A 27,718-nucleotide genomic window follows, 5' to 3' on the forward strand; every position below is an offset into this window, starting at 1 on the left:
GCAAGGGGAAAAAACAATGTCTTACAAACGCGTTAGTTCTGGGATTCTGTCTTTGTGTATCTAAATGAAGCAAAACAAAGAAGACTAAAGAATAGCATTCACTCGAATACTTATTTATCTGTCCACTTACGTAGCTCCTGTGATTTTGGAATGTTTCGGCGCGGCGCAGGAAAGAGGGATCACAACAACAAGCCGGTGAAGAAGGATGTGAGTGACAGCGATAAATATGCAGACCTCCTGGTTTTCGGCTATGCGTGCAAGGTGTTCCGAGACGACGAGAGGGCTCTATTCCACGAGCATGGCAAACATCTTATCCCGTGGATGGGAGACAAGGACATCCTGATTGATAGGTCGGTTGAACAAACTCAAAAGGAACCGTTATCCTAACCAACTTTCCTACCCTAACCAGCTAGCTAATGTTAGCATGCCAGCTAACGTTAGCTTATCAATATAATGTCTTTTGAACTGAAGGGGACAGCTCCGATGTTATTTTACAGAAGGCAACATGTTAATTAACATATGACATAGATAACGCTGTTGATAAAACATCAATTTATTTTGTTAGTGTTGAGTGTGAGTTCAAAGAATGGCTTTAGGTTTTAGGCCCGATGTTAACGCCAACATGTCAAGACGCAATGTCCTTTCCAGTCGAGACCGGGCTCTGCTCAGCTGCCAATCCTGCTGGTCATTCTGCTCTCCGCTTACTCTTCTGCCAGTGTCCTGGTGCCGCATGGAGGCCAATGCGTCTTGACATGTATGAGGAATTTGCTCTGGTAGTTTCATTGTACAGATATAAGCGGTTTATATGCAAAGGTACAATGATGCCAAGCTTTGGAATGTTTTGCCGTAGGCCTGTTAAATGAAGTTTTCTTCGCTTCGTATTTTGGACATCTTATGTAACTATGGTGAAGACCACCAGAGCACTTTCAACACAGAACAACTGTAGCCTACGCCTATGTGTGCAATCTTGTGTATTTACGCTCATGTTTAATAATAATGTAAGACTGTTGACAATGTATAGCTGTTCTCCACTAGCATATATTTTTGATCCTCTAACCAAACTCTCTTGCAGGCAGTGGGACATTGTACTGCTGTATTCCCATCGATGTAAAATGTTCCTTTAGGAGCTTTGGAAACAAACTCACTTTTCTATTAAACCGGGAGCTGGAATCCTTTGTTGATCTCCCCAGTCCTTCTGAGCCTACCTCCTATTTCCAATGTATGTGTGTGTGTCTCTCTGTCACGTAACATAGACTTATGTCCCCAGCGAGGTAGGCTAAGGGGTCCCACCAGGCCCCCCCCCCCAGCACCCACTTCTCTCTTTCGATGAAGAAACTGGAACTGAGAGGTGGCGTAGAGGAGCGAACGCAGCAAAATATCGTCCGTTTGGGTTCTTACGGATAGGTATTTATGTGCTCGGGTTTGTGTGGATTGTACCCTTTTTTACAGATATAGAAGGATTGATGTGTTATAGGGGGGAAAGTTGAACCCGGTAAGGTAAGAGGAGAGTTGTTTTTCCATTTTTTCTTTTCTCGATTTATTTTTGTGTCCATGACACAGGGGCGGTTGAGAGAGGAACGCAACATTGCCAGTAAGCTTCTTAGTTAGCCTCCTAGCAAAGTACACATAAGCTCATGTCGGGAGTTCTTCACGCTAGGCTATGTTTCAGTATTGCAACTAGATTTCGCAGTTCCAGCACTACCTATACACTCACTTATGACAGACATATTGTGACTGAGGTAGCACATCTGTTGTCGCTAAGCACACTCTCGGCTTTAAGACAATCCCCCGTATGTTATAAGTAGGTCAGTGTTGTCTTAAACTCCCTGTCGGCTTCCTTCCCTCTAACCCCTTGTCCTTACCCGACAGGTACGATGGGCGCGGTCACTTGCATGACCTCTCTGAGTACGATGCGGGCTCGTGGAACAGAGACTACCAGCTGTCAGAGGAAGAGGCCCGGATCGAGACCCTGTGTGACGAGGAGAGGTACCTTGCCATGCATACCGACCTGCTGGAGGAGGAGGCAAGACAAGGTAGGCTGTGCACGTACGCACACCACACACACACAAGCACGCACGCACTCCAGCCTATTTGAACTGCATTTTCTCAGTTCACCGTAAGCTGTGCGAATGAACTGTGCCCATGAATTACAATGATATGCGTCAGTCTCTGGGGATCTATGCTATCTGCTTGAGATGACAAGAAGGAAGCCCCCCCAAAAATCTATAATAGTGATGCTGCAGCTGATAACAGGCAAGCTACCAGATTGAATCGTAAGATGAATATACTAGAGCCCTCCTTAAACTGGAATGCTGTTTCTGCAAGGTTTTTCAATAATACACCTGCCAGTGGACGTCTCCAAAGTCTGTGTTACTTTAGCTTACACCCTATTTCCACATTCTCAATTCTGCTCTGTTCTAGGTTACGTGAATAACTTGTCATTGAAGCACAATCTTTTTATTTATGTACACAACTCAGTCCCAACTTGTGTTAAATATTCAGTACTGCACTGTCTGGGGCTAATTTATTAGTCTTTCAACAACAACATCTATGAGCCGCCCTCCACTGCTTTTTCACTTCCTGTTTTTCTGGAACATGTCACCCTATAGTCTGGTCTCTCGTTTGTTAGAGGAAAAGCTTACGCAGAAATATGGATTTTTTTTCGACGAAGGACGTTGTGCTCTTGCAAACAGTTTTGTAGTCGAGTAGATAATTTGAGCTGTAATCACATCGGTTGTAGAACTATGCATGGGGAGACACTATGACTGTTCTTTGTCCGTTACAGAGGAAGAGTACAAGCGCCTGAGCGAGGCTCTGGCAGATGAGGGCACCTACAATGCAGTGGGCTTCCGCTACAGCGCTGACTACTACGACCCCTCACAACCCACTGAGGAGGAGGAGGCCAACAGGGAGATGGGTAAGACACACACACACACACACACACATACATTCACACATCGATATACATGCACACGCACAGGCACACACACAGGCACACACACACACATGCACAGACACACACACACACAGAAATACATTCACACATCGATATACATGCACACACACACGCACAGACATACACACACGCACAGGCACATACACACGCACACGCACAGACACCCACACAGACTACACACATACACACTCGCACATCTATATACATGCACACACGCAGACGCAGTCGTTGGCCGCGTTTCCAAGATTCGTTAAGAGCTTCTTAGCGCTGAGAGCTTCTTAGGGGCGCTCTGACGCGGCCATTATGCGTTAAACGAACACAGCGATAGCGATGCAGCATGCCTTTTCCAAACCGCGCACACAGAGCCTCTCTTCTCTGACCTGGCCTAAGGAAAGATAGTGTATGAACGCTCACACTCAAGAAACTCGTGCGCGCACACACACACACACAGCAAAGACCCAGACATCAACTTCAATAAAAATCTTGTGATTAATTCTTTAACATAGCCAGCTCCCTCTGAGCCACATAAACCACCATTTGAAGCCCAGAAGCGGTTGGAAAGCACGCTTTCTAAGTGTCTCCCGTGAACTTGAAGCGGTTCTACAGGCCTGGACTGTTAATCACCTGAGGGGTTCATACAGTCCCTGCACTCTCTGTACAGCAGCGCAGTCTTCCCCCACACACTGCTCATGTACCTGGGCCTAAAGCCTGTGTCTTCTCCCCTAAGAAGGACCCGCAAACCACATATCGACGGTAATCATATTCCGAAATCCCCCCCCAACCAAAACAAGTAATAGCTTTGCCCATTCATGCATATTCATATGCACCTGTCCTCGCCCGGGAATTTGGGGACTTCATCCTCAGCCCCAGGTACCGAGGGTCTGTTCGCTTGTTGGCTTCAAAGTAGCTTCCCCCCCCCCCCGACAGGACCGATACTTTGGAGCGGTGTCATCTTGACCGGCAGAAATGTGTGATGGCACAGTAATTATAATGGAACTTTTCGGGCGCAGTTTTTTCATCTTTCTCTCTTTCGCCTCGCTTTACTCTTTTACTTTACTTATTTCCTTTTCTTGCTCCTCTTTCTTTCTTTCCCCTCTCTCTCTCTCTTTCTCACACTCTCCCCCCCCCCCGCTAAAGTCATTTATAAAATTCTGACAGCGGCTCTGATAGAGGACTGTAGTTCCAGGCCTGATCCGACCCTTAGAGGCTCTTGTCACCGTTACAATCCGAACCAACCCTGTCCTAGTTCCTGTCTCCTCCTCTAACCAGGTCATTCCTCACCCGGGATGAGCCTAGCTTCTGTTCTCAGCGGGGGGGGGGGGGGGGGGGTAGAATTACCAGCATACCTGCAGCTGCTGAATAATAGATGGTTGAAAACCTTTGCAGCAGGAAGCTCCGGTAGCTAGCACCCAGCTAGCTGGGGAGGAGACACTTTGGGCAAGGGGGGTGGGGGGGGGGGCGTAGCTGTTTACTGAGGGCTTGTCCCTTTAGCCCAGAGTCACCCGTCTCTAGTATTCATTCAGCAGAGCTAAAGCCTTTCTGAAACCACCGGGAGGGCGCGATGAGGCCCGCCCGCCCAGAGAGAGAGAGACGAGGGCAGACACGACGAACCGAACCGAAAGGGACGAAGGTTTCTGATGGAGCGTTTTGGCTGGAGGACGGTTGGCTGTTGAGCTCGGGAATCTGGCCAGCCTACGATTACATTAGCAGTAAATTGGCGTCCATTAAGAGTAACAAGGTGGAGGGGAATAGGGGGGGAGGATGGGGGGTGTGGGGGTGGGGCTGGGGGGGGATGAAGATTTGCCATGAATGTGCTCCCACCCCATTCATCTGTAGACTCCTTAAAGTGCACACCCGCATACATATTTGATCTAATTCCCCCAACCCTGTCTGCCTATTGTCTCCCACAGTGGAGAGAGAGAGAGAGAGAGAGAGGGAGAGTGTCTCTGAGGGAAGGAGGAGGGGTGTGTTAGGGTGAACACAGTGGCGCAGTGGGGGTGCCGCCTCCGAAAAGTTAGGAGTGACGAAAGCTGACGGCTAAAGTGCCTCTGGCCGCGACGAGAGCAGGGGGAGGGAGGAGGAGGGGGGCTGGACTGAGTGCTTGTGCCCTGAGCGACTGTGGGCATTCATCTTAACGTGTTCTCCCTCCCTCCGTCTCTCTCTCTCACCTGGTGCCCGCCCCCCCCCCACCCCCCCAGCAGAGGAAGCCGAGTCGGAGGAGAACGAGGAACCCTTTGTTGCCCCCCCAGGCCTGGTCATCCCCCCGGACATGGAACTGGTGAGTCATCGTCCCTAACCCCGCATGGGAGACCCCCCAGGGCAGGGCTGCAGAACGGGCAGACGTGCGTCCGACCCGGAGCTTATGTAGCATAGCGGCTGCCATGGTGACTTCAGGGAGGAATATGCCACAAACTGTTCAGAGGGAGTCCCCGACGCCGGGTGACAGACAGTGACAGTGCCTGAGATGGAGGTTGTTATTGTCACTGCCAGCTTGTCATCTCAGTATGACCCTGGTTATGTGCGCGACTCTTCAGCCGCTTGTCTGTGCTCTCAGACTTCATCTCCCATCACGCACCAGTGTGATCTCAGTCTCACCCGCATGACTTCTCTTTTCTAATGAGCTTTCGATGCCAGAGACCCAACCTGACCAATTGCTCCCATCCGGAAGCATTCATTCATTTCAAAGGCGGCAAATTCTTCAGTCCGGCCTACGTTATTAATCTTGGCCTTCGCTGGCGATTCCCCTCCTTAATCACACGGCTGAGCGTTCAGCCAGTGGTAGGGAGGTTTGGCGGGGGAGAAGTGGTTGCCACGACTCCATAAGGGAGTGTGCGCGTCCTCATCTATCTTCCTAATGGCTGCGAGGTTATTTGTCGGGTCTTTTAAGGAGCGTAGCCTTTCAGCCCCTCTGAGGATCAGGATGCAATAAGGCCGCGTCGCAGACGGATGCCACGGTGCCCAAGGCCCCCAGCCCGCCTCAAAAGTTTTTATTCATTATTCATGATTTTCATCTTGATGAGAAATGTGTGTTATTTCCAAGATTGTTGCTCTTATTTGCCCCCGTGCTCTCTGGGCTAGAAGAAGGAGAATGAGAGTTAGGAGGATTAATCATTGAAAGTACAAAGTCCGAGCGATATTGAATAATGTATCACGTCTAGTCCCACCGATTTCCGTTTTGGATGTGTTTTATGGAGGTTTGGGAGAAAGAGAGAGATGAGAAACTCCTCAACTCTCGTGTGTAGAATAAAAGTGATTCATCCTGTTTTTGTCACAGTCGAACAGTGCAAACCTTTCAAAACACGATTTGGGACCATCGTGAATCTGGCAGTCCGAACGTCCTTTCCATCACCCGTGCGAGGGACACTTCCGTTGCGATCACGTGGTTGAAAGGCTTCTTTTATCTCCCGCCTTCTCCACAGCCGGCGACCACCAAGACCCACGCCATCATCGAGCGGACTGCCAACTTTGTGTGCCAGCAGGGGGCGCAGTTTGAGATTGTCCTGAAAGCCAAGCAATCTGGGAACTCCCAGTTTGACTTCCTGCGGTTCGACCACTACCTGAACCCTTATTACAGGCACATCCTCCGCGCCATGAAGGACGGCCGCTACGTCCGACCCTCTGACAGCAAGCAGGACCAGTCTCAGGGTAGGGGGCACACACACACAGACAGATACACACACACACACACACAGTAGTAAGTGGGCCCTTCCAACTTCCAGAATACACTCTTTTCAGTCACTTTTTGTTACTACTACAATAGTCACTGCACTGGACTTAATATTACACAATCGCACAGGATTTACATTTTTCATAATGGCTTTATATGTGTATTTCGGATTATTTATGATGTTTATAGGAATGTTAGCTCACATCTCATTACGATTATTTATGTTGAAGTGAGAACATGTCCTTGTTACAAATGACTAAATAAACACTGAAAACTACCATCTACTCAACTATGTACACATTTGATATGTAGGGACCGTGTCATGCTTCATGCTGGAGCATCCACACCATGCAGTATGTAAACGCCTCGATGTTATTCTGCCCTGCGTTTTGAATAATGCAACGTGATGACAGAATTTGGGTGTTTTGAAGGAGGTTTCCTCAGACATTCACCGAGCGCTCCCTGTGTCTCCCCCCCTCGGTTCCTCTCTAGAATCCCAGTCCGATTCGGACGACGACGGCGACGGGAACTACCTCCACCCGAGCCTCTTCGCGCCGAAGAAGAGCTCTCGTCTGGAGGAGCTGATGAAGGTAAAGGCATAGCCTAACCCCCCCCCCCCCCACACACACACACACACACACACACACACACACACACACACACAAAGCCAGTTCAACTGTAAAACTCGCATCAACCCCAGGTGACACCAAGGATTTGTCACGTGTGCTGGCCCCATTCACAATTAACGAACACGAAACGAAATGGCCAGAGGACATTACTGTGTCGTTCACCACCGAAGATCCATTTTGTTTTCGTCCATCTTCAAAGCCTCTCATTGGACACGTCTGGACTATCACCATTAGATAAATGAGGACATGTACTGTAGGTTAGTGTTCTCCCCTGTCAAGTAAATTGACCTGTTCTCTTAGCTCTTATTCTCTTAGATTAAAGGAATGGCTTGAGACACACTTGTCAGACTATATCAGCCTCGGGGGCCATGATCCTAGCTGTCATCCATAGAACATTTGCATGTTCCAAGTCGACCCTGTAATTTCTTAATTAAAGCTTGTACTGCATCATTTATGTGGTTTAACCACCAGCTAATTGAGATGGATCTGTGTTTTTTATGTTAAGGACTCATACATTTCTGAATTGGAAGAGCATTAGTATCACATTGCAAAATTCACAGGCGTAATTGGGCCTGACTTCAAAGGACTTTTAGTTGTTGTTTTTTTCCCCCTCCTTTTAGTTGTGTCTAAGGACAAATTACTATCATGTCTTTTCCCCTTTCCCATATCTTAATTTAAAATTCTGGATTTTAATGAGTGCTTCTTGTTGTCATTCTGAGTGAGTTACGCAGGGTAAATGGTGAGATAAAAGGCTTTTACATATATTATCTGATTTTCTCTCTAAATAAAAAATAAAAAGGCTTCGTTTTACTTCAAACCTGAATATCAACAGCTACATCTTTCTTTCAGAACTTTGAAGTTGTGTCTTTGAAAAGGTTTGGATAACTTTGCCAGAAGAACTATTTGATTTTCATAGATTTCACAGGATTTCACAAGATTTTCCATCCATATGAGGGTCGAAAGACAAGCAACCGCCACTCTCTATTTGAGACCTTTCAGTGTTTTTAATCCTCAATAATCAATCAAACCCTCAAATAAGGGTCTCTCATGGTTCTTCCGTTCGTAAGAATGACAAACGGTATTGCTAGTTGAAAACCTTTTCTTACATTTACGTTTAGTCATTTAGCAGACGCTCTTACCCAGAGCGACTTACAGTAAGTACAGGGACATTCCCCCGAGGCAAGTAGGGTGAAGTACCTTGCCCAAGGGCACAACGTCATTTGACACGGCCGGAAATCGAACCGGCGACCTTCTGATTACTAGCCCGATTCTCTAACCGCTCAGCCACCTGACTCCCTTCTTGGTGGGTCATTTTGTGCCGCAGCCTCTACAAGTCATGGACCCCGACCACCCCCTGGCAGCGCTGGTTAGGAAAGCCCGGCAGGAACAGAATGGAGCCGCCGCCGCTGCCATGGTAACCCGCCTGGAGGAAGTGGCAGAGCCAGCTGTGACCACGACACCAGTAGAATACGCTGCTGACTGTGAGTACACTCTCTTTTCTTTCTTTAATATATATATATTTTTTATTTTGTACAGAAATCTAGTACCTGAGGAGGGGGACCACATGAGTTTCTGTTCATTTCCGTTGACTTCCACTTCCACTATTTCTTCTTAGCTTCTCAGATAGGAGAGCTTCTTGTCAGGAATTGGCCACTGAACCATAGCTGTTTAAACTGGAACCGAACACGTCCCCCGCAGAGAAGAATCACTCAGCATGAACTTCTGAACTAATTTCGATACTAAAACACTGGTCAATACCAGTTTACAGTGGATTCTTCCAATGTTTTATTGAGTGCTTGTTTGTTTTGACAGTTTTAACGAGGGTTTTTTTTACCCAGTCTTAGTCTTGAACATGTTCGTGGAAGCAGCATTCTCCTGCTTCCTGGTTCATTGACTCTGGTGTTGATGTTGGTTTTGCTTGGAGCACTGGTGGAGAGAATCCAACGCTGCTGGTTGGCAGAGCTACAGATCGGTTTGCTGCTTCTACTAGCAGTCTGCGGTTCCATTCTACACACACACTCACGCAATCTATCTTTCTCTCTCTCTCTCTCTCTCTCTCTCTCTCTCTCTCTCTCTCTCTCTCTCTCTCTCTCTCTCTCTCTCTCTCTCAAACCCACACAATATTTATCTGGCTTGGCTCAGTTGCATGCAGAGGTTACTTTACTCCTCATAGGCACTTTAGCCTAAGCGACACACTCAAAAAAAAGTGCTGTTGAACTCGTAGGAGGCCTGCACCGCCCTAGCAAGCCGAACTAGCAGTAGAACCGCAGGTTGCGCAATCAGCATATCATTTCTTGCTGTATAACTCTCTCATCTTCGCTCCCAGCTGGGGTTTGACAGACTGGGCCCCCACAGAAGTCCTCGCGAGATGCTCGCTCGTCTTGACTCCCTTTTCGTCTCCAGAAGAATCGAGAATCAATCCCCCCCCCCAAAAAAAGTCACGCAAATCTTTTATTTTAGAGAGACGGTTCATGCTGCGCTCGCTCGAGTGGTCTTCCATCATCCACGCAGGAAGAGCTCCACCACGTTCCGTTCCCGAGGTTAGGAGGAGGACGCCCCTCGTCCTACCCTCTCGCTCCCGTCATCCTCCCCCCGACCTCCACCGCCACCAGACGCAGACACAGATCTGGAATGTTCCCGGCTTAAGTCGACGTGATCATCATATTCGGGGGAGATTCAGCCCTTGAAGATGGGTCTTTTCGATTTTCGTTGCTCGTTGTAGCCGTTCCCTGTGAGAGGCAGTGGGGAAAACCCCAGACCTGCTTCACATCAGAGGCTCTGGAGAAGCACATCGCTCAACATGATCCTCCTCTATCATTCCATGAGCCCTCATATCGAATGTGAATGACTTGAGGGAGGATGCTCCGGTATGCTTTAAGAGTGTGGGCTGTTCAGAGTCCACAGGCGTATGGCTGGCTTGCTCGCCGTTTTAGCTCTTTGGTATTTGTCTTTCCCCCTCGGGGGTTGTGCTGGTGTCGTCTAATTGGTCTCTTAGTCCTTCCTTCCATGGTATTTGCATGCTGCCACTCAAACTGAGGCGCATCGCATTCGCATCATATCCGTTATGACAGCTTTTCCCCTGTTCCATAAGCTAAGGGAGGCGTTTCGTAATCGCGCCGCGAAACCCCCCCCCCCCCCCCCCCCCGGTCTGCGAGCTCCCTATCCGGTTGGTGCCACTCAAACCGGGTGTTTGGCATGAATATTCAGAAATTTCACATTCCGGCTGCGGTCTGAACTCCAGGGGTGGAAGTGGAGTCGGCCATCTGCAGCCTGGATGTTTGGTGGCACCCAGAGTTCAGCCCCAGACGAGTCGTCCGTCCGTCCCCCTCAGTACGGAGCCCTCAGACGTGCTGACATCCGTCCACGACGCCGCTCAGGCAGCCTCCCCCGCTTCTCCGAGTCCCAGCGCTCCGTTTCTGCCACTCTCTGCGCTGCGGTACCCAACCCACGTTCCCTCACACAGGCTCATTGGACTCCGCTGGTCTGTGAATACTGATATCTCCATTAATGCGATTTACTTGCTTCTGCAGAGGCAGCTGCAGAGTCCGACCTCTGAACTGTGCTTCGTTGTTGAAGGAAATGCTGCATCTACCAATGAGTCAGTCCCTAGCGGAGCGACGCTAGTTTGTCTGTTTCTTCCAGATATTTTTCCTGCATTTGTAATGTTGGCCGTTCCTTATCTAGGGGGACCCAGTTTCTCATTTCAGATCAACCCTTTGCCTCAGGAAGTTTTCCTGGAGTGTCCTAGTTTTACTGTACAAGGATGGAGTTAAAAGTTCTTCTAACAGCCGACTCGGTATTGGATTGCAAGGTGTGCTAACCGCTTCCCTTGACACTCGCAGTCCTGATGGGTATCGATTGGTTGCTGTGGCTTCTTGAACCCTGTGCCACGGCGCCGCAAGCTGTTTGTGTTCACAGAGGCGCGCTGAAGGTCTGCCCATGAGCATAACAATCATCATCATCTGCAGAGCCCAAGGAACAGCAGTGACCCTGCGTCTGCAGAGTTCCACACAAACACGTTCGCTCGTAAGTTTGTCGGGGCACGCACAGCGCCTGGTGTTTTCATCGCCCCTTGATATTTGGTTGTGCGTGGCGTAGTGTGGCGATCGAACCCCCCTCGAGCATGTTCCTCTCACTCCAGTCAACACCTGACAATTCATGTTGAGCACCATTTCTTCCCAGGGTTCTCTCTCCTTCATCCCCTCTTTCGCTCTCGTTCTCTCCCCCCGCTCCTCCTCTCCACATCTCAGACTCCGTCTTATCCGAGCGGGGGCACAATCGAGCGGATAAGCATCCGTCGCTGAATCCTAATCTCTTTGTTTGGCGCCCAGGGAAACGGAACAGGGTACAAATGAGTATCAAGTGCACAAACGATGGCTCTCGCTGCAGGATGCCACTTCCAGCCGACGTGGGGAATGGAAAGTGTCATGACATGCCGGCCAGTCCGGTGACTAATGTGTTAATATCGCGCCGAGTGTCCTCGTTCTCATTTGACTCAAGAGGCCAGACTTCGCTTCCCCCCCCCCCCCCATACCGCTGTCCTATCTTCATTCGGCACGCTTCGCCGTCGAAGGCACAGATCATTGATCAGCAGGCTGCGACACGCACTCGCGCACACCCACACACATGCAGACGGGGATCATTGTCACAAGCGCGAGCTCACGCACTCTTTTTTTACTCCCTTGAGTGGATGCCGGATGTATGAAACGAAAAGGAAGACTCCCCCTCCATGATAAACATATGAATTTGCCGGCAGCCATTACCTACCGGACTCCTCGACAGTCCCACGGGAGTGCACGGCACATGAATGCCCACTTTTGTTTACAGATATGGATTTACACATCATACATGCATGTCCACACACACACACACACGCGCTTGTCCGTTTGCAATGCAATCGACAACACGGCGTGCTAAAAGGGACGGGGTCCGAACTCGATGGAGCCACACCACGTACGTACGCTCCGGCCACGATCCTCCTGCCTTCCCCAGCTGCTCTCCCTCTGTTCCCACCGCCGATGTGTACCCAGCGTCCGCAGCAGGGGCACCTGGTGGAAGAGCACGCCCTGCCACCCCCCGAGATGCCCGAGCCGAAGACTGGCGTGCGCCCATCGACAACGCGTTGCCACGCCTCAAACGTCTGTTTAAGGCGTCCCTCATTTCTCACCTCTTAGAGCCGACGCTCGCGGTTCACATGCAGTTACGTTTGAGCGAGGCGTTTCTATAAGCAGCCGATGACTCGCTCCGTGGCGTCGAATGACCTACCAAGGCACTTGTGTTTGTATCTGGTTTTAGAGACGTGTTTTGTACACTGGTTGTGTGTGTCCCTGTGTGTTTCCTTGTTGTGTTGGTGCTCTAATGCTTTCAATATCCTCCTTTAAAGCATTACCATTTAAATGTGAATACCGGTTGATCCTAATTACTTGGGACATGAAGAAAAGAATCATAAAAATTCCTTTGTCCCCTTTTTCCTCTTCCGCCCTCACAGTAAATTTAATTAAGTGGACATTGATCCAGACGTAAGATTATTTTAATTTTGAATTTCTGTCAACGTCGCGTTGGCTTTAATCGTTGCCTCTGCCTATGCTGGGGGCCAAGATCTCATTAGTGATGAAGGCAGACCTGAATGTACATCCGCCACATTCCTCCCACGCAGAAGCAGGCTGAATACCCAAAGCTGTCACATGCTATACAAACACACATATCTGCTAGCTGATGGAGAACACACGCAAGTTATGTATGAGCATTTGTTCAGATGTACGCCTGAAGTGTTGTTGTGAAATGTTTATTGATGCTCCCCTCCCCTTTTGTCTTTGCAGCCAATGTAGCCGCAATGTATTATGGGTATTGTATGCTTCCCGACGGGAGTTACTGCTTAGCCCCGCCTCCCCCGGGCATCGACGCCAACGCCTACTACAGCTCCCTACCCTCAGGCATGATGGGACAGGCCTCCTCCTCCGGAGCCCCGCCTCCTCCCGGGACCACGCCCCCTCCGCCTCCTGAGCCTATCATCACAGCAGCTCCGGTCGCAGCCCCTCCCCAGCGTGCCCCCGTCACCACGCCCCCTGTCGTAGCAGAGATCAGGTGGGGGGACACACCTGCGGTTGAACTTTGGTGTGTCAGAAACCTGTTTGTCAAAAGAGGCAAAGAGAGATTTGTTTGTCATATGCACATCATTAGACCGGACATCCTGGGCAACAAAATTCTTGGGACGAGGCAACAGACACGTTGTAGGCATAAAAATACAAAAAGAGAAAAAGTACCATAAAAAGAGAATAACGATAAGAAAAATGCGTATGTGTATACAGTGTTATGCTGGAATGCAGTGTTCAGCATCTCACTCCCTTCTTTCATTCCTTCCCTCACCACACGTCTTCCTTCTCCCTCTCTTCTGGGTCAGCTCCAAGCCCCAGGCCCCAGCCCCACTGTCTGCTCCAACCCCAACCCCAACCCCGGCCCCAACCGCAGCCATCATCCCTCCGCCCCCTGACATCCAGCCCGTCATCGACAAGCTGGCCGAGTACGTGGCCAGGAACGGCGACAAGTTTGAAACCAGCGTCCGCGCCAAGAACGACCCTCGGTGAGCCCGGATGACCACTCACCAACCAGGGCCTTGAGCCTCGGCCCCAACACCTCAGGCAGCCTGCTCTCTTCAATCTGCCTGTTAGCTTGATGTATGCGTCTGTGCACTCTACAGGTTCGACTTCCTGCAGTCCTGGAACCAGTACAACACCTATTACGAGTTCAAGAAGCATTACTTCATGCAGAAGGAGGGAAACAGCCGGCCAGAGGTATTATTAATGAACGCGAGCACTGTAGCGAAATGAAACGTCCGATTTGAGTGAGAACCACTGTGTTTCACGGGTTTGCTCTCCCTCAGCGCAGCCCCCCCCCCCCCCCCCCCCCCCCCCCCCGGGGTTGGGCTCATCGTTATTGGCATAGCGCTGCCTCTTTTTATTTATTCATCCATGTGTTCAGAAGGTAGCTCTTTCAAAGCTGTACCATGGCATCATGAGGGCTTTTATACCCAAGATCAGACAGTTATAAGACTGCGTGTGTGAGAAGAGCCTGTCCTACTGTCCACAGATCAAAAGCCTTCACTAATAGAGCGTTCCCAGGGCTTACTGGCGCAACGCAGTCAGTCTTGAACAGTCATCTTCAACCCCCCCCCCCCCCCCCTATTTGGCTTTCTCCTTAACACAGCCCTTAAGGGCTGTTCAGGGGTTTGTTTTGAGTGCACCCCGACTGCCTCTGGTGTTGTTCGTCAAGGCCGCTCGCTGGTCTGAGACAGATTGCTGTCTCCATCCCACCCGTTGAGCTGCCTGTTCAGCCTCCAGTCTCTCTCTCCCTCTCTCTCTGTCCCCCCCCCCTCTCTCTCCCTCTCTCTCTGTCCCCCTCTCTACTTCATTATCCCTCCTCCTTTGGAATTTGAATAAGGGCCTTGGGTTTTAAGTGTAACAAAGCCACGTGTGAGTAAAGCATTTAGCGTTGATGCCGTACTTCTTTTTCTTTTTTCGTTTCTTGGAACAAGTCCCCGCTAGATGTTTTCCCCCCCTCACACACCCAGCAGAACACAGTGGATGGCAGGTGAGCCAGACGCCCTTCCCATGTCCCCCCCCCCCCCTCACCCCCCCTGCTCTCCAGGGATGGTAAACCTGCCTTGCCAGCCAGCTTTTTTTTTGTGTCTTCTTACAAATCCATTAGGCCCTACCCCATCACACAGGCTTATCCCATCAACCCAGCACACTTAACAAGATTTCCAAACGTTAGCATGCGATTTCACATTCGGCTATCTTTGCAGGGCACATCGCCTTGACTTTCACTCGGGAAGGTTTGTCTCATTTTAGTTTGCGGCGTGGGCTGTTAGCGACTAGCGTGCCTCTCTGGACCCCTCACGAAAGACCCCTGTTCATTTCTTTTTGGTCGTTAGCTAACGGATGTACAGTCCGCCGGTGTTTCCTAATGGTTCTATGTAGGAAGGTGGCGCTTTGACGCCGGATATTAGGAAAAACAACGATATCAAGGGTGAGCGCAAAAGGAAGGCTCAACATGTAGAAATCCATTTGCTCACAACCGCTTCAAGTGGTTGATTTGTATTCCCCGCACGTTGCAGCTTGAGCTAATAGCGGGACATCAAAGAAATGAACCGACGGGAATGGAAGAATGGCCGTATGAAGACTGGTTTCTCCCCCCCCCCCCTCCCTTTTGTGTGTTGAACGGCTTTCAGACGTTGTTTGTTGGATATAAATTGTCTATACGTCACCTAGTTGAATTCGTTTAGAGAACCAGGGCCATTGGCAGCGCAAGATGGATTTAAGTTCTTTAATTAGAAATGGGATCTCAATTAAAACAACACTAATGCCAGAATTGAACTATAGGATATATTTTGTCTAATAGGAAATTAATCCCTTCTGTGTTGTTATTGTGATAGTGGTAGTTACGCGTCTGTGTGTGTGGATTAGGGTTTTCACGGTAACAACATTTCAATACCCGTGAAATTTCACGGTTCTCGATACCATTTTCGATACCAAAGCAGAAAAACTCAAATAGGTTACTGAACAACTCTCATTTGTTGATAGTAACAGTCACCTACAATATCTGAGGTTGTACTTACGACAACGACACAACATTAACAATCACAATGCATGTATGCCTTAAGGCAAAATATTTGTGTGGACTAAGTGTAGACATTAAGCGAACTCAGCACATGACTTAGAGATCATTTGTAGAGCTCAAAAATATAAATCTTGACTTGGAACATCATTTGTAAGAATTTGAAAAAGTGGATTCAACGGAACTTGTATACATCCCAAACCCCAAATTTCGGCAAACAATGTCATCTAAAAGCCTGTGTGAAAAATCTGTTAAGCCTGTTGTGCCATCCTTTTGTATGCCTCGGTGTTAGGTATTGCATTTGCAGAATGCTGCAAACCATTAAGTACTTGAATGGTGATGTTTGCAAATTGGCTTCGGGAGATGTTGTCATTGTCATCGGCCTCACACCTAAAGTATTTCCATACGGGGCTCATCCACTTGTCTTGTCGACAACCTTTCGTGGATTGTATTTGTTGATGCAGTGCTTGTCAGCGTTTGAAAGTTCCCCTCTCCGTATGGGTAGGACCGTCACTTCAGAAATTCTGGTATCGTACCGTTTCTTGGGGGAAGTACCGACTTGGTACCGGAGTACCGTTTTTGTGTGGATGTCTGTTTTTATGGTCTTCTTTGGTGCAATAAGATGGATTTAAGTTGTTTTGTCATGGCTTATTCGGTTTTCTTTACGTGGGATGAAGGGGCTGGTTGCTAGGTGAGATGAGGCCAGCCTCTTTTCAGAGATGGAATGTGGGTCTCGGGTGGATCATTTCAAATCGAATCCTTCTTTCAGAGGCCGCGGTAATCACGTTGCCGCTCCAAAACCCTTCCTCTTTTCTAAAGCTGGTGGCATTCTAAATGCCTCTGCTTTTCATCCCCTCCTTCTTTCTCCCTTCCCCCCCCCCCCTCTCTCCCTCCATCTGGCAGGAGGGGGCGTTTCATCCCTCTGTACCAGCCTGTCAGGTGTCTCCACCATCCTTAGCCTGTGCCTAGTTTAGTGATGGAATGATCATCACCAAATCGGAAAAATCTCTCTCTCTTTCTCTCACACTCTCTCTCTTTCTCACCTCTGTCTCTTTCTCACTTCTCTTTCTGTCTCTTTTTCTCTCTCTCTTTCTCTCTCTTTCTCCACTTGGAGAGCATCTCACAGCTATTCAAGGGAGAGGAATAACACCTGTGACTGAGATGCAATATTGTGATATATAGAGTCCCTGCCGGGGAAATGTAGAGGAAGGGGATTTCTAGACTTGGTCTCAGAATGAGCCCACACTAACTGTTGTGCGTGTGTCCTTTCTTTTCCTCCCGTGACCGCTGACGCCAGGCCAGCTGGGTCACATGACCGGCGTCCGAGCCTGCCGGCGTCCTAGCCTGCCTCCCGGCCTGTGCCGCCTCAGCCGAACTTCCTGTTAACCCATTCAAACTGTGTCTCCTCTGACATGAGAGATACTGCCCAATTAGCTACCGTGGCAACAGAGGGACGCTGTCACACTGCAATCCGGTTGGTCAGAGACGCCCGACTGCTGTGTGACTATCTGGAACTGGCCACACAGCCACGCTCACCTAGGAGGGTGGTGGTGGGGGTGGGGGGAATAGGGGTGATGATTGCGGTGACTGTGTTTCATGTTTGGCATGACCCCCGCTTGAGATTCCGACCGAACGTTTTCAGAAGCACCTAATCCAGCGAGCGCCGTCACGTTTATCGACCCCCTCGGATCACAGACATTATCGCTTCCCACGGAGTGCCGCCTAACCCCCGAGACCATCTCCTCCTCGCTTCTTCCCGCGGCCGTCGCGCCTACAGTGGAATCACCTTCGCAGTTCCATAGCCGTAGTCATTCCAGAGCCACTGAATCGGATCATGCGAGCTCTGCTAAATTAGGATGCCCAGCGCCCAGAGTCTCCTTCAAAAGGGCAGACGTTGGGTTTTACAACCACAGCCTGATTCAGGATAGGATCTGATGATCCTACTGAACGCAAACGGCCCGGAGGGGCATTAGGACTCCCCCTGGTTCTGATGTGGTCGGAGTGGATGAATAGTGGATTGGAAATGGAGAGTGGGTTCAGGGAAAGGACAAGAGAATAATGTGGACGCTGATCTGTTGTCCCATGGATTTAGCGACACTGGAGGACACACATTTGTTTCACTGGGAGCTAAAAGCCGTGTTCTTTCATTAGATTCCCACCCTCAACTCCCCAGTGTGTGAAATTAGTCTTATGCATGAAATAATGTTATGATGTCAGGAGCATAACCGTGAACGCGGTGTCAAGAGTAATACTCCTCGTTAAAACGTTCTGCCACTTTCCCAGCGCGCTCACGCTTCTTGGAGCAGGTGTTGGTCTAAAACTAACGTTTGACATTCCAGCGAACTTCGACAGGCCAATCAATCCTTGTTATTCGAAGTTTCTCTCTCACGTGCTGAAATGTAATCGGCAGGTTTTGAGCTTGACGCGGGGCGTTTTCACAGAAGAGCGCACGTTTCAGTTGGCAACAATCATACCGTGATTGGGTTACCCTTTTCTTGGGTGTGGTTGAAGAAAAAAAGAAAAACTGCCATCTGGAGCTAGCTTATTAGCGTGACCCAGACTTAACAGGCCGTAAACCACGTTGACACTAAACGTCGAGGGCCGGGTGTTTGTCTGTAGCTTTCACCATAGGCCCCCCGACCAGGACCAGGGATCAAACGCGCTTCCATTTTGTGCTCCAGCGTCTATGAGGGCAATTTGTCATCTGACAAATCAAATCCATTAGCCTTCCCCTCAGCACAGAGATGTGTGTCTATAGAACTTTGGGCCCTGTAACAAAAGGAGGCTGTCGGCCCCCGCAGGCCCTCCCAAACGCCGGGCTGATCCATCAACCCTGAGCTCGGCTTGTAATATAGGATTGCCTCTTTCAGTACACTTATTATTATCTGGGGCTTTTGCAGTGACGGGGGTGGGGTGGGGGGGGGAGCCAGGTAGGGGTTCTGTGGAAGCAATCAAAGTAGGCAGCAGCTAAAAGGTTTGGGTCGGTTTGGGTCCTCTTCGGTTTTGGTGGTTCAGACGGCGGCGTTACGGGGGATGAGAAGCGAAGGCGCGGGATGGAGGCCGCTCCGGCTGCTGCCGGTGATGTCATTTCCTGACGAGTTGTGCGGGGGTGATTGTAGCCGGGTATGTCTGTCTGTGTTTCCTATATATTTCTCTCCGTTGTTGTTGATCTTGGTGTAATCACGCCAGCTGCTGCCATATCTCTCCTTCACCATAAATCACCAACATTGTTTCTTTCTTTCTCTCTCTCTCTCTGTGTGTGTGTGTGTGTGTGTGTGTGTTTGCGCTCCGTTTCCCTGTGGAAAGAAAATGACTTCTTCAGCCACTGATGGCGGTGATAGCTTCAGCCTGGTGGTTTGGCAGTGTTATGCTCGAATTACGTCCGCTCCCGTCAGACCTAATGAAAAGCGTCCACGGGCTTTCAGGCCCTTAGTAGAGTGAGGAGCCGGCCCGTAATTGGCTCCTATTCAAACGGCAAACAGGGAGGAATCTCTTTTTTATTATTTATGCAAAAGGGGAATAAATAAATTGTATTAAAGCACGAACAAGATTTGAGTGGCTCATTAAGTAAATGTTGTTACCGTTTAATTGAAAGCATGGGGACCTTCTTAGGAGGTGGAGAAAGGGCTTTCGCTCGCAATTGTGACTCGATGCTTTTAGATGACAACAAAGGTAAAATGAAGTTTAATATCCACCCCCCCCCCCGCCTCCTTGATAATAACAATAAAGGGTAGATAATGGTATGCTGTTCTTCTTAGGTGTCTGCATACTGAATTCCCAGCTCAACTCCCCATTTCTCGAGCAACGCTATATTATTGTGCTCCTGTTACCCTGGTAAATGAACGTTTCCTGGTTGGTTTTTGTTTTTAGCCCCGAGCATGACTGCTCCATTCTCCCCAACAGACCGGTGTAGGTGCGCATTAAGAATTAAAGAAAAGGAAGAAAAAAAAAACACTTCTGGTAGCCTATTCATCTCACAATCAGTCTGAGGAAAAAATAAATAAATCAGGTTTTCTGTGTCAGGTTCTTTCTCTTTCCCGCGCACGGGAAATATATTTTTTCCTTGGTTTTTCTACATAATTGGATTCAGGGGGCTACTAATGTGAGTGGATGCTCTGCTCAGTATGGGTTGCTGCAGTGAATATGCTTCTCTAAGGCTAGGGGGGAAATGTATCAATTTTTAATGGGCGCAACATGCCCGTCATGCGACATTTAGCGCTGGTATCGCCGTGCGATTCGACGCGTCGTCGATTCGTAATCCTCTAAGAGCCTCCCGTCTTTGTGGACGTCGCACGAAGGCAGACGCCATCAATTAGCGAGGTCGGCGACGTGTTCTCGGCCGCGCGAGTAGCCGACCACCTGAGGCTCGAGACGCTCTTGAGATTGCTCGTCTGGGTGTGTATGTCGCAGAGCACAAACGCGCACACAGGCACAATCCCTGATATGCAGACGCGCTCTCATTACTCCCCCCCCCCCCCCCACAGTGCACCGCCGGAGGGCAGTTCCGGTTCTTTCTAGCGGGCGCCCCACGCTGCGTCCGTCTTTACCCCGAGCTTTCGGAGCTCTCCGATGAAGAGCTCCGCTGCGCGCCTTCGATCCCCTCCCAGCGGCGGCTCACCTCTCCGGTCGGGGCGCCCGGCTGTGCCTGCTTTGCACGGCTGACTTTGGTGTCTCCTTGCCGGGGCAGCGGACGACCGCGCTTGCCTGGCGACGGAGTCTGGCCCGGAGGGGCCAGGCGCTCCGCAGTGTCTGCCTTCCCACTCACTGCCCACTCACTCCCACAGGGACGGGGGCGAAGCAGCCGATGCCAATATCGCTCCCCTTCTTCACGTAGGTCTGCTTTGTTTCGTTCAAAGGAAACATTGGATTTTATTTTTCAAGAGGGCTTCCTGGAGGCACGATTGTGTGTACTCGGCTTTACACTTCCTTACAACTTTTTTTTTCGCTCGCTTTCTCTCTTTCTTTTTCTTTCTCCTCCTCACTATAAGTCAGATCCTTTCGTTCTCAATGCCAGTGCTCTGGAGAGAGAGCTGTGACTAATCACCCCATACCTGCCTCCCTCCTCCTTTTTCTTCACTTCTTTTTCCCCCGACAAAGATCTATTCATCACCCCTTTCTGGCCATCCGTCCGTCCACCTGCCTGTGTGACTTTAAAGCTTGGTTTGCCACACAGCGGACTGCTCTGCTCCTGGTGTGTGTGTGTGTGTGTGCACGAGTGTGTGTGTGTGTGTGCACATGTGTGCACGTGAATGTAGGTGTGCCCCTTTGATGGAGAGTGTGACGACAGCTTCCATTCTTGAACAGAAGTGATTCAGAACCCCTCCAACCCTTAGTTCTCTCTCTCTCTCTCACACACACACAATCTCTTTCTGACACGATCTCTCTCTCGATGAGCCTCTTTCTGTTTTGTCTGTGCTTTTCCCACCTTCCCACTGTGCCCCCCCACTCCGAGGTGTAGCCACACCTCCTGCTCCTCCAGGCTCCACGATGCCTGCTGGGCAAGATGGGGGTGTGAGGGTCATCCCTGTGTGAGGGTCGTGGAAAGTGCTGCCTTGCTCTTTGAGGTCTACACAGACCAGGGCTAGTCTACTGTGGCCAGACCAGGGCCATGTGAGGGCTAGTGTACTGTGGTCAGACCAGGGCCATGTGAGGGCTAGTGTACTGTGGTCAGACCAGGGCCATGTGAGGGCTAGTGTACTGTGGACAGACCAGGGCCATGTGAGGGCTAGTCTACTGTGGCCAGACCAGGGCCATGTGAGGGCTAGTGTACTGTGGACCGACCAGGGCCATGTGAGGGCTAGTCTACTGTGGACAGACCAGGGCCATGTGAGGGCTAGTCTACTGTGGCCAGTCCAGGGCCATGTGAGGGCTAGTGTACTGTGGACAGACCAGGGCCATGTGAGGGCTAGTCTACTGTGGACAGACCAGGGCCATGTGAGGGCTAGTGTACTGTGGACAGACCAGGGCCATGTGAGGGCTAGTCTACTGTGGACAGACCAGGGCCATGTGAGGGCAGGGTCAGATGGGGGGTGGAGAAACGAGCCTGCCTTGTATTTAGTGGTGTGCTGTAGCATCGCACCGCTGATTAGGCGACTTGATTTGGGTCAATTCAACTGGAACAGGAAGCTGATGTATCTTATTTTGCATTGTTAGCGAGTGCACGGCAGGAATACCAGATGAGCTCCCCCCTGTGTTTATTTGTTACAGATGAACTTCCCCCAAAAGCATTTTGTCTCACCATTTTAATGTTTCATGTTAATTTTCTCACTTCCCAGCTAAAAGTCAGTTTCACATTGTTTGAGATGTCTTTTGGATTGCTTTCTCCAATGCAGCTCCAAATCTTTCTGGAGAAATGTGACTAATACGAACAAATTGCAGACGAAACATGAATGCTCTCATAACTTCCCGACTTGACATCAAAACAAACTCTCAAGGATCGGTGAAGATTGAGCCGCTGTAAAACCGAGTTCAAACCTCAACTCTCATCACTTCTAGCAGTTACTTTTCAAAATCTTTGCCAGAGGCTTATTTTGGGGAGAGTTTCGCCCTCACGTACATTGTCAAATCCTTCCTTTCTGTGTTGAGAGCGTTGTTTAACTACTACTGAATTGTCAGAAAGGGCCCGGAACATTCCGAATTGCATTTCTGGACGTTTTCTCACTCTAGCGTGGCCTGAATCATCATTTTTCACGTTGTTTTGATCCTCCCTCCACTTGGAAGCTTACCAGGGAGGGCAAAGAGCAGTGTTTGTGTCTGTAAAGCCACTGCGCTGCTCTGGTTATCTAACTACGCCAGGCTGCTGGATTTCCACTGCTCAGGGCTGATACGAGCGGTAGAGATGCCCTGCAGATGTGGCTTGATAAAGGCTGCCTGTGCTCCCAGTGGCCGCGGCTCTCTGGACCGGCGGAGGCAGTCGACCGCGACCAAGCACCCCGATGAGTGCTGAGGCCGGGCCTCATGGTACTATCACTGACCACACCATCTCTGACCATGCGTTAGGAGTGGAGGTGGTGCGTGTGGGCTGGCTTTACCTTAGTCTCCCCTGACGCCGACCATCCACGTGTCCATTAGAGCCTTAGAGACATTTGTTCCTGACCATCGTCTTCGTGCATTCCCCCTGTCAGCCACCCACTCTTCCAGCCAGTGAGTCTGTCTCACACACCCTACACACACACACACACCCTACACACACACGCACACACTCTAATCATATCATGCCTGCCCACTCGCGTGTGATGCAAAATTATCTCATGGTGTTGCCTCTCCTCATTGGCGGCTTGTCAGGGTGCGTTTGGGAGCCGTAATGAGACAGGGGAACGCGTCGCGTGGCTGGGTATCTGGGCTGTGATGAAGACGTTTGCCGTGGCAGGATCTGTCATGGAATGCAGCAGATCAACAGACCAGATGCATAGAATGTATAGAATGCTCACGCTGTACGAAGACGTACAGTCCAGTCGTACGGGAGGGTTAATTTGCCAAGGACCGGCGTTGCCATGTCAACCGGCACGTACCACTGCATGGTGATTTTTTTTCTCCCTTCTCGTTTATGTCCAAATAATTTTCTCCTTCCTATCGTAGCCCCTTTTAAATCCCGCTCGGAATTGGAACTCCTCTTTTGTCGATAGATGTGGAATGTGTATTTAAGCATTCCGTTTGTGCTTGTCTCTTTCTCTGTCCCCTCATTCTTGTTTCATTCCTGAGGGGTGGCGTGGAAAGCCGGGCGTAAATCTCATCTGGCTCTCTGTTGCCCCGTCATACTGTCTCATCTGGAGTGAGACTGATTCTTGGCGGGGCTAATGGTCTCCTGACCTCCAATATCCCACTGAGGGCCGTTCTGGAGGGCCGCGCGACACTTTCTTAATAGAACTGTAAAATATTGAAAAACCTCCATTAGCAACACACCCAAAAAAATCTTTTCTCCTCCCTTCCCTCTCTCTCGCTTCTCCCTCTCTCTCTCCTGTCTCTCTCTCCTGTCTCTCTCCCGTGTCCTCCCTCCTCCCAACCCCCCCCTCTCATACATCTCTCCAGTCAATTGTCTGTCAGATGAGGACGCCGGCAGGTGGAAACTCGTACCCATCACGAGGAGAGGTGTTGCGGCTCACCTCTCCTGACCTGTTGCCCAGCAATCACAGTGTAATACATATGCGGAGCCCTATTATCAGTGTCTAGTCTGTCATCCTTAAGGAAATGAGCGGGGGGACGCTATGAAGAGCTTCCCCTCTCTCCGTCTCCTTTTCCTGGCCCACACGCGGCTCTCTCGCCCTCTTCAGTACGTCAGCGTTTGATGGGCATTTACAGCACGGCCCTTCTGAGGCACCTGAGGTGAATTGAGACGAGGTGCTGTGCGTACTGATGCGTGTTGAAGGGTTTTCTGGCGCGCAGGTCCGTATACCTCGGGGGTGTGGGGGGGGGGGGGGGGGGGGTGGGGCATGACACCCCTCCTTCAGTGGCCAGGGTTGAACGATGTACACTGTGGTCCATAGCGGACAGAGCATGACATTTGTGCGTGCGCGCGCGTGTGTGTGCGGCCCGTCTGTGGTGTGACTGTGAAAATGGGTTTTCCTGACATTTGAAAGTGTAACCAAATCTCTCTCTTTTCCCTTGCCGTCTCCCCCTCTCTCTCTCTCTCTCTCTCTCTCTCTCTCTCTCCACCCCCACCCTCTCTCTCTTCTCCCCCGTCTCCCTGTCTCTTCATCTCCCCCGTCTCCTCTCTCTGTCTCCATCTCCCTGTCTCTCCCTCCCTCCCTCCCTCTCTCCATCTCCCTCCCCCCGTCGCCCTCCCTCCCCTCTCTCTCTGTCTCCATCTCCCTGTCTCTCCCTCCCTCTCTCCATCTCCGTCGCCCTCCCTCTCCCTCTGTCTCCATCTCCCTGTCTCTCTCCTTCCCTTTTCTCTCTGTCCCCCCCACCCCACCCCTGTCATAGAGAGCATCCAATCCCTACAGCGTGGGGCCGGAGGAGGAGGAGGCAGACGACAAACCGCTGAAGATGCCAAGCTAATTAAAGGTAAGGGGCCCCTCTGACGACAAGTCTTCTGGAAGCAGGGTCTCTGCACAGGGCCGGCCCGGACACAGACCCCAGCCCGTCACGGCTGACATTTCCCAGAGAAGCTTTCTCGTTCGCCACCGCTTAATTGTTCTCGCCGTCGTTGGTTTTGGCGGAAGTGGGAGAGGAGGACATGGGGGAGCAGGTCGGGGAGGTGTGTGTGTGTGTGTGTGTGTGTGTGTGTGTGTGTGTGTGTGTGTGTGTGTGTGTGTGTGTGTGTGTGTGTGTGTGTGTGTGTGTGTGTGTTGTGTGTGTGTGTGTGTGTGTGTGTGTGTGTGTGTGTGTGTGTGTGTGTGTGTGTGTGTGTGTGTGTGTGTGTGTGTGTGTGTGTGTGTGTGTGTGTGTGTGTGTGTGTGTGGGAGTGTGTGGGAGTGTGTGGGAGTGTGTGGGAGTGTGTGGGAGTGTGTGGGAGTGTGTGGGAGTGTGTGGGAGTGTGTGGGAGTGTGTGGGAGTGTGTGGGAGTGTGGGGTATGGATGCCTACACCGTCATTCAGAGCCGTCCCAGAATAAACGACCTGTTTGATGAAGTACCCTCTCTGCCCAGCACGCTCGCTGGCTCAGACTCATGCCTCGAGTCTGAGGTAATGACAGTTAACCCTCAGATCAATGATATGCTGTCTGGGGGAGAAGGTCAGTGGCTCATGGTGAACGGGAGAGACTGACGTTTTGTCACTCTTGGACAGACCTTGAATCAACTCTCTCTCTCTCTCCCCTGCCCCTCCCCATCCCCACTACCCAGCGTCCTTCGCGCCGATCTGTTTCGCCATCAAGGCCAAAGAGAACGACATGCTGCCGCTGGAAAAGAACCGCGTGCGACTGGACGACGACTCGGACGACGACCCGGACAAGGTGCTGGAGGAGGCGGGGCTGGAGGCCATCATGGGCGGGGCCGAGGCCATTCTCAGGGAGCTGGCCCCGCCCCCGGCGCCCGAGGAGAAGAGGCCCGCCCTCACTCAGGAGGAGCTCGAGGCCAAACAAGGTACACGGGCTCCATCACCTCTCTAAAACCTTCTCCCATTTCGTATGTTTGCCCCCCCCCCCCGCGAATCAGTCGGCCTTATTAACTGTCCATTTAGTCGAAACATGTCTGTCTGTCTCTGTGATTGGCAGCACTTAAACAGACCTGTGTGTGTGGGGGTGTTCTGCGCCCTCTGTTTGCCCTCTCTCCCGGCCATCAATGTCCCCGCCTGCCATCAAGAGGCGGCCTCCGCGTCCCTTAACACTGCCGCTCGCTAGGACGAGAGCGGACACACACAGGGAGGACATCACTCAATCACACACACACAGAGAGGGAGGGAGGTCTGTGGCGGGAAGTCTGTGAGCCGGTATGGAGGGTGAAGGACAGGGGAGGGGTGAACGACGGTAAACATTTATATCATGAGTCGGGGTGGGGTGGGGGGGGGGGGGGGGGGGGGGGTGGGGAGGGAGGGAGGGAGGGCTTCCAGGAAGTCCTAACCGATACAGTAAAAAGCCTTAGTCGTATTTCACCCTTAGAGCCGTAATTAAGATGTATGTGCACACGCGCACACACACCCACCAGTGGAGTAGGAGAGGCTGGTGTCCCTCTTGGGGGCGTTTCATTATCCTCTGCATGCATTCGAGGCACGCATTCGAGGCACGCACACAACCCCACCTCCTGCTACACACACACACACACAGACCCTCCAATCCACATGCTCCGCATGGCGTGATTTGGCGTTCTGAGGTCTGACAATAAGGCAGGCTCTCCCCTAACCCCGGAGGGCCCAGCAAAGTGGACCACCTGTGTAATTGGCTCGTTGATGATCAGACCGAGCCCGGGGAGAGGAGAGAGGGCTCAGTGGAACGGATCTCTTGCGTGGCAGCGAGGCTGTCAGTCACAGGCCTAACTCACTTAGATGGCAGGAGATCGATCACATACAGGAGGAAACCTAATCTGTATTGATGGACTCTGAGAGAACGGCGCACACCAGCTCCTTGTGATTACTGATGCGGGGAGCGAGCGTGTCAGGGTGGCTCTCGTGTGGACCGGCTCGTTTGAGGGAGTTATTTCCATGCGTGAAACCGTTCCTGGTTTTTGGGAGCGGGCTGTTTGATAGGCTCGTGGAAATATGTTTTTTTTTTTGTCAAATGAATGGTTTTTAATATTTGATATTGCTTTGGATAAAGCAATATCTGCTCAGTGAATAAAACGGATTGTGAATATGGACCTAAAATGGTGATCGAATCCAAAACTTGACTATTTGTCTTATGATTCACCGAATGCGCAACAGGTGGATACAACAAACCCAGATACCTTTGTTGCTTTGTTATTTATGAATTGATGACATATCAGGGTGGGTACGTAATAAAGTCTTCAGTCTAGACTGAACAAAACAGGTTTTACGGTGGAAAAACAAAACCATTTATTTTACCGTTGTATAACAAAGGACCGAAGCTACCATGTCACTGACTGCAGGTTAAAGACTGTCATTATTACAGCCCCCCCCCCCCGACAATAGTTGTTCTGTTCCTGATGTGCTCGCACCCTGCCTTGTATGATTCGGCTTGGCAGGAAGGCTATTCTTAGTTGGGGGGGGGGGGATGTTCCAGCCTTCGCAGTTGTGTAACGTAATGACTTGTTTTCCATCTCCCAACGAGTGCACTTTGAATGAGCAGGCTGAGGCGATCGCAAATGGGCCGTCGGCCCATTCGAATGATACACACCACCAAATTACCATTTCATATCCGACCATTGTCCTTAGCTGTTCTCACTGCTGTCCCTACCACACACACACACACCCCCACACACACACACACACATCTATTTCTCTGTGTCCGTTTTCCCATCGG

At 50.6% G+C, this 27,718-nt stretch overlaps 1 protein-coding gene across 2 annotated transcripts; it reads left to right on the plus strand.

The window, feature by feature from the left end:
• On the plus strand, positions 1-25,786 carry sfswap (splicing factor SWAP). Of its 2 annotated transcripts, none has more exons than XM_067257938.1 (12): positions 1-350; positions 1,870-2,033; positions 2,786-2,917; positions 5,155-5,234; positions 6,376-6,601; positions 7,116-7,213; positions 8,577-8,733; positions 13,072-13,336; positions 13,653-13,832; positions 13,950-14,043; positions 24,788-24,868; positions 25,647-25,786. In XM_067257938.1, exons 1-11 carry the CDS (start codon positions 151-153, stop codon positions 24,860-24,862), a joined length of 1,671 nt encoding a protein of 556 aa, XP_067114039.1. In that variant the 5' UTR covers positions 1-150; the 3' UTR covers positions 24,863-24,868; positions 25,647-25,786. The 2 variants fall into 2 exon arrangements, with proteins under 2 accessions (XP_067114039.1, XP_067114040.1); XM_067257939.1 differs by having other exon boundaries at positions 5,158-5,234.
• Positions 25,787-27,718: the final 1,932 nt, after the last annotated feature.

This window comes from Osmerus mordax, chromosome 20 (genome assembly GCF_038355195.1).
Source record: "Osmerus mordax isolate fOsmMor3 chromosome 20, fOsmMor3.pri, whole genome shotgun sequence".
Classification (NCBI taxonomy): Eukaryota; Metazoa; Chordata; class Actinopteri; order Osmeriformes; family Osmeridae; genus Osmerus; species Osmerus mordax.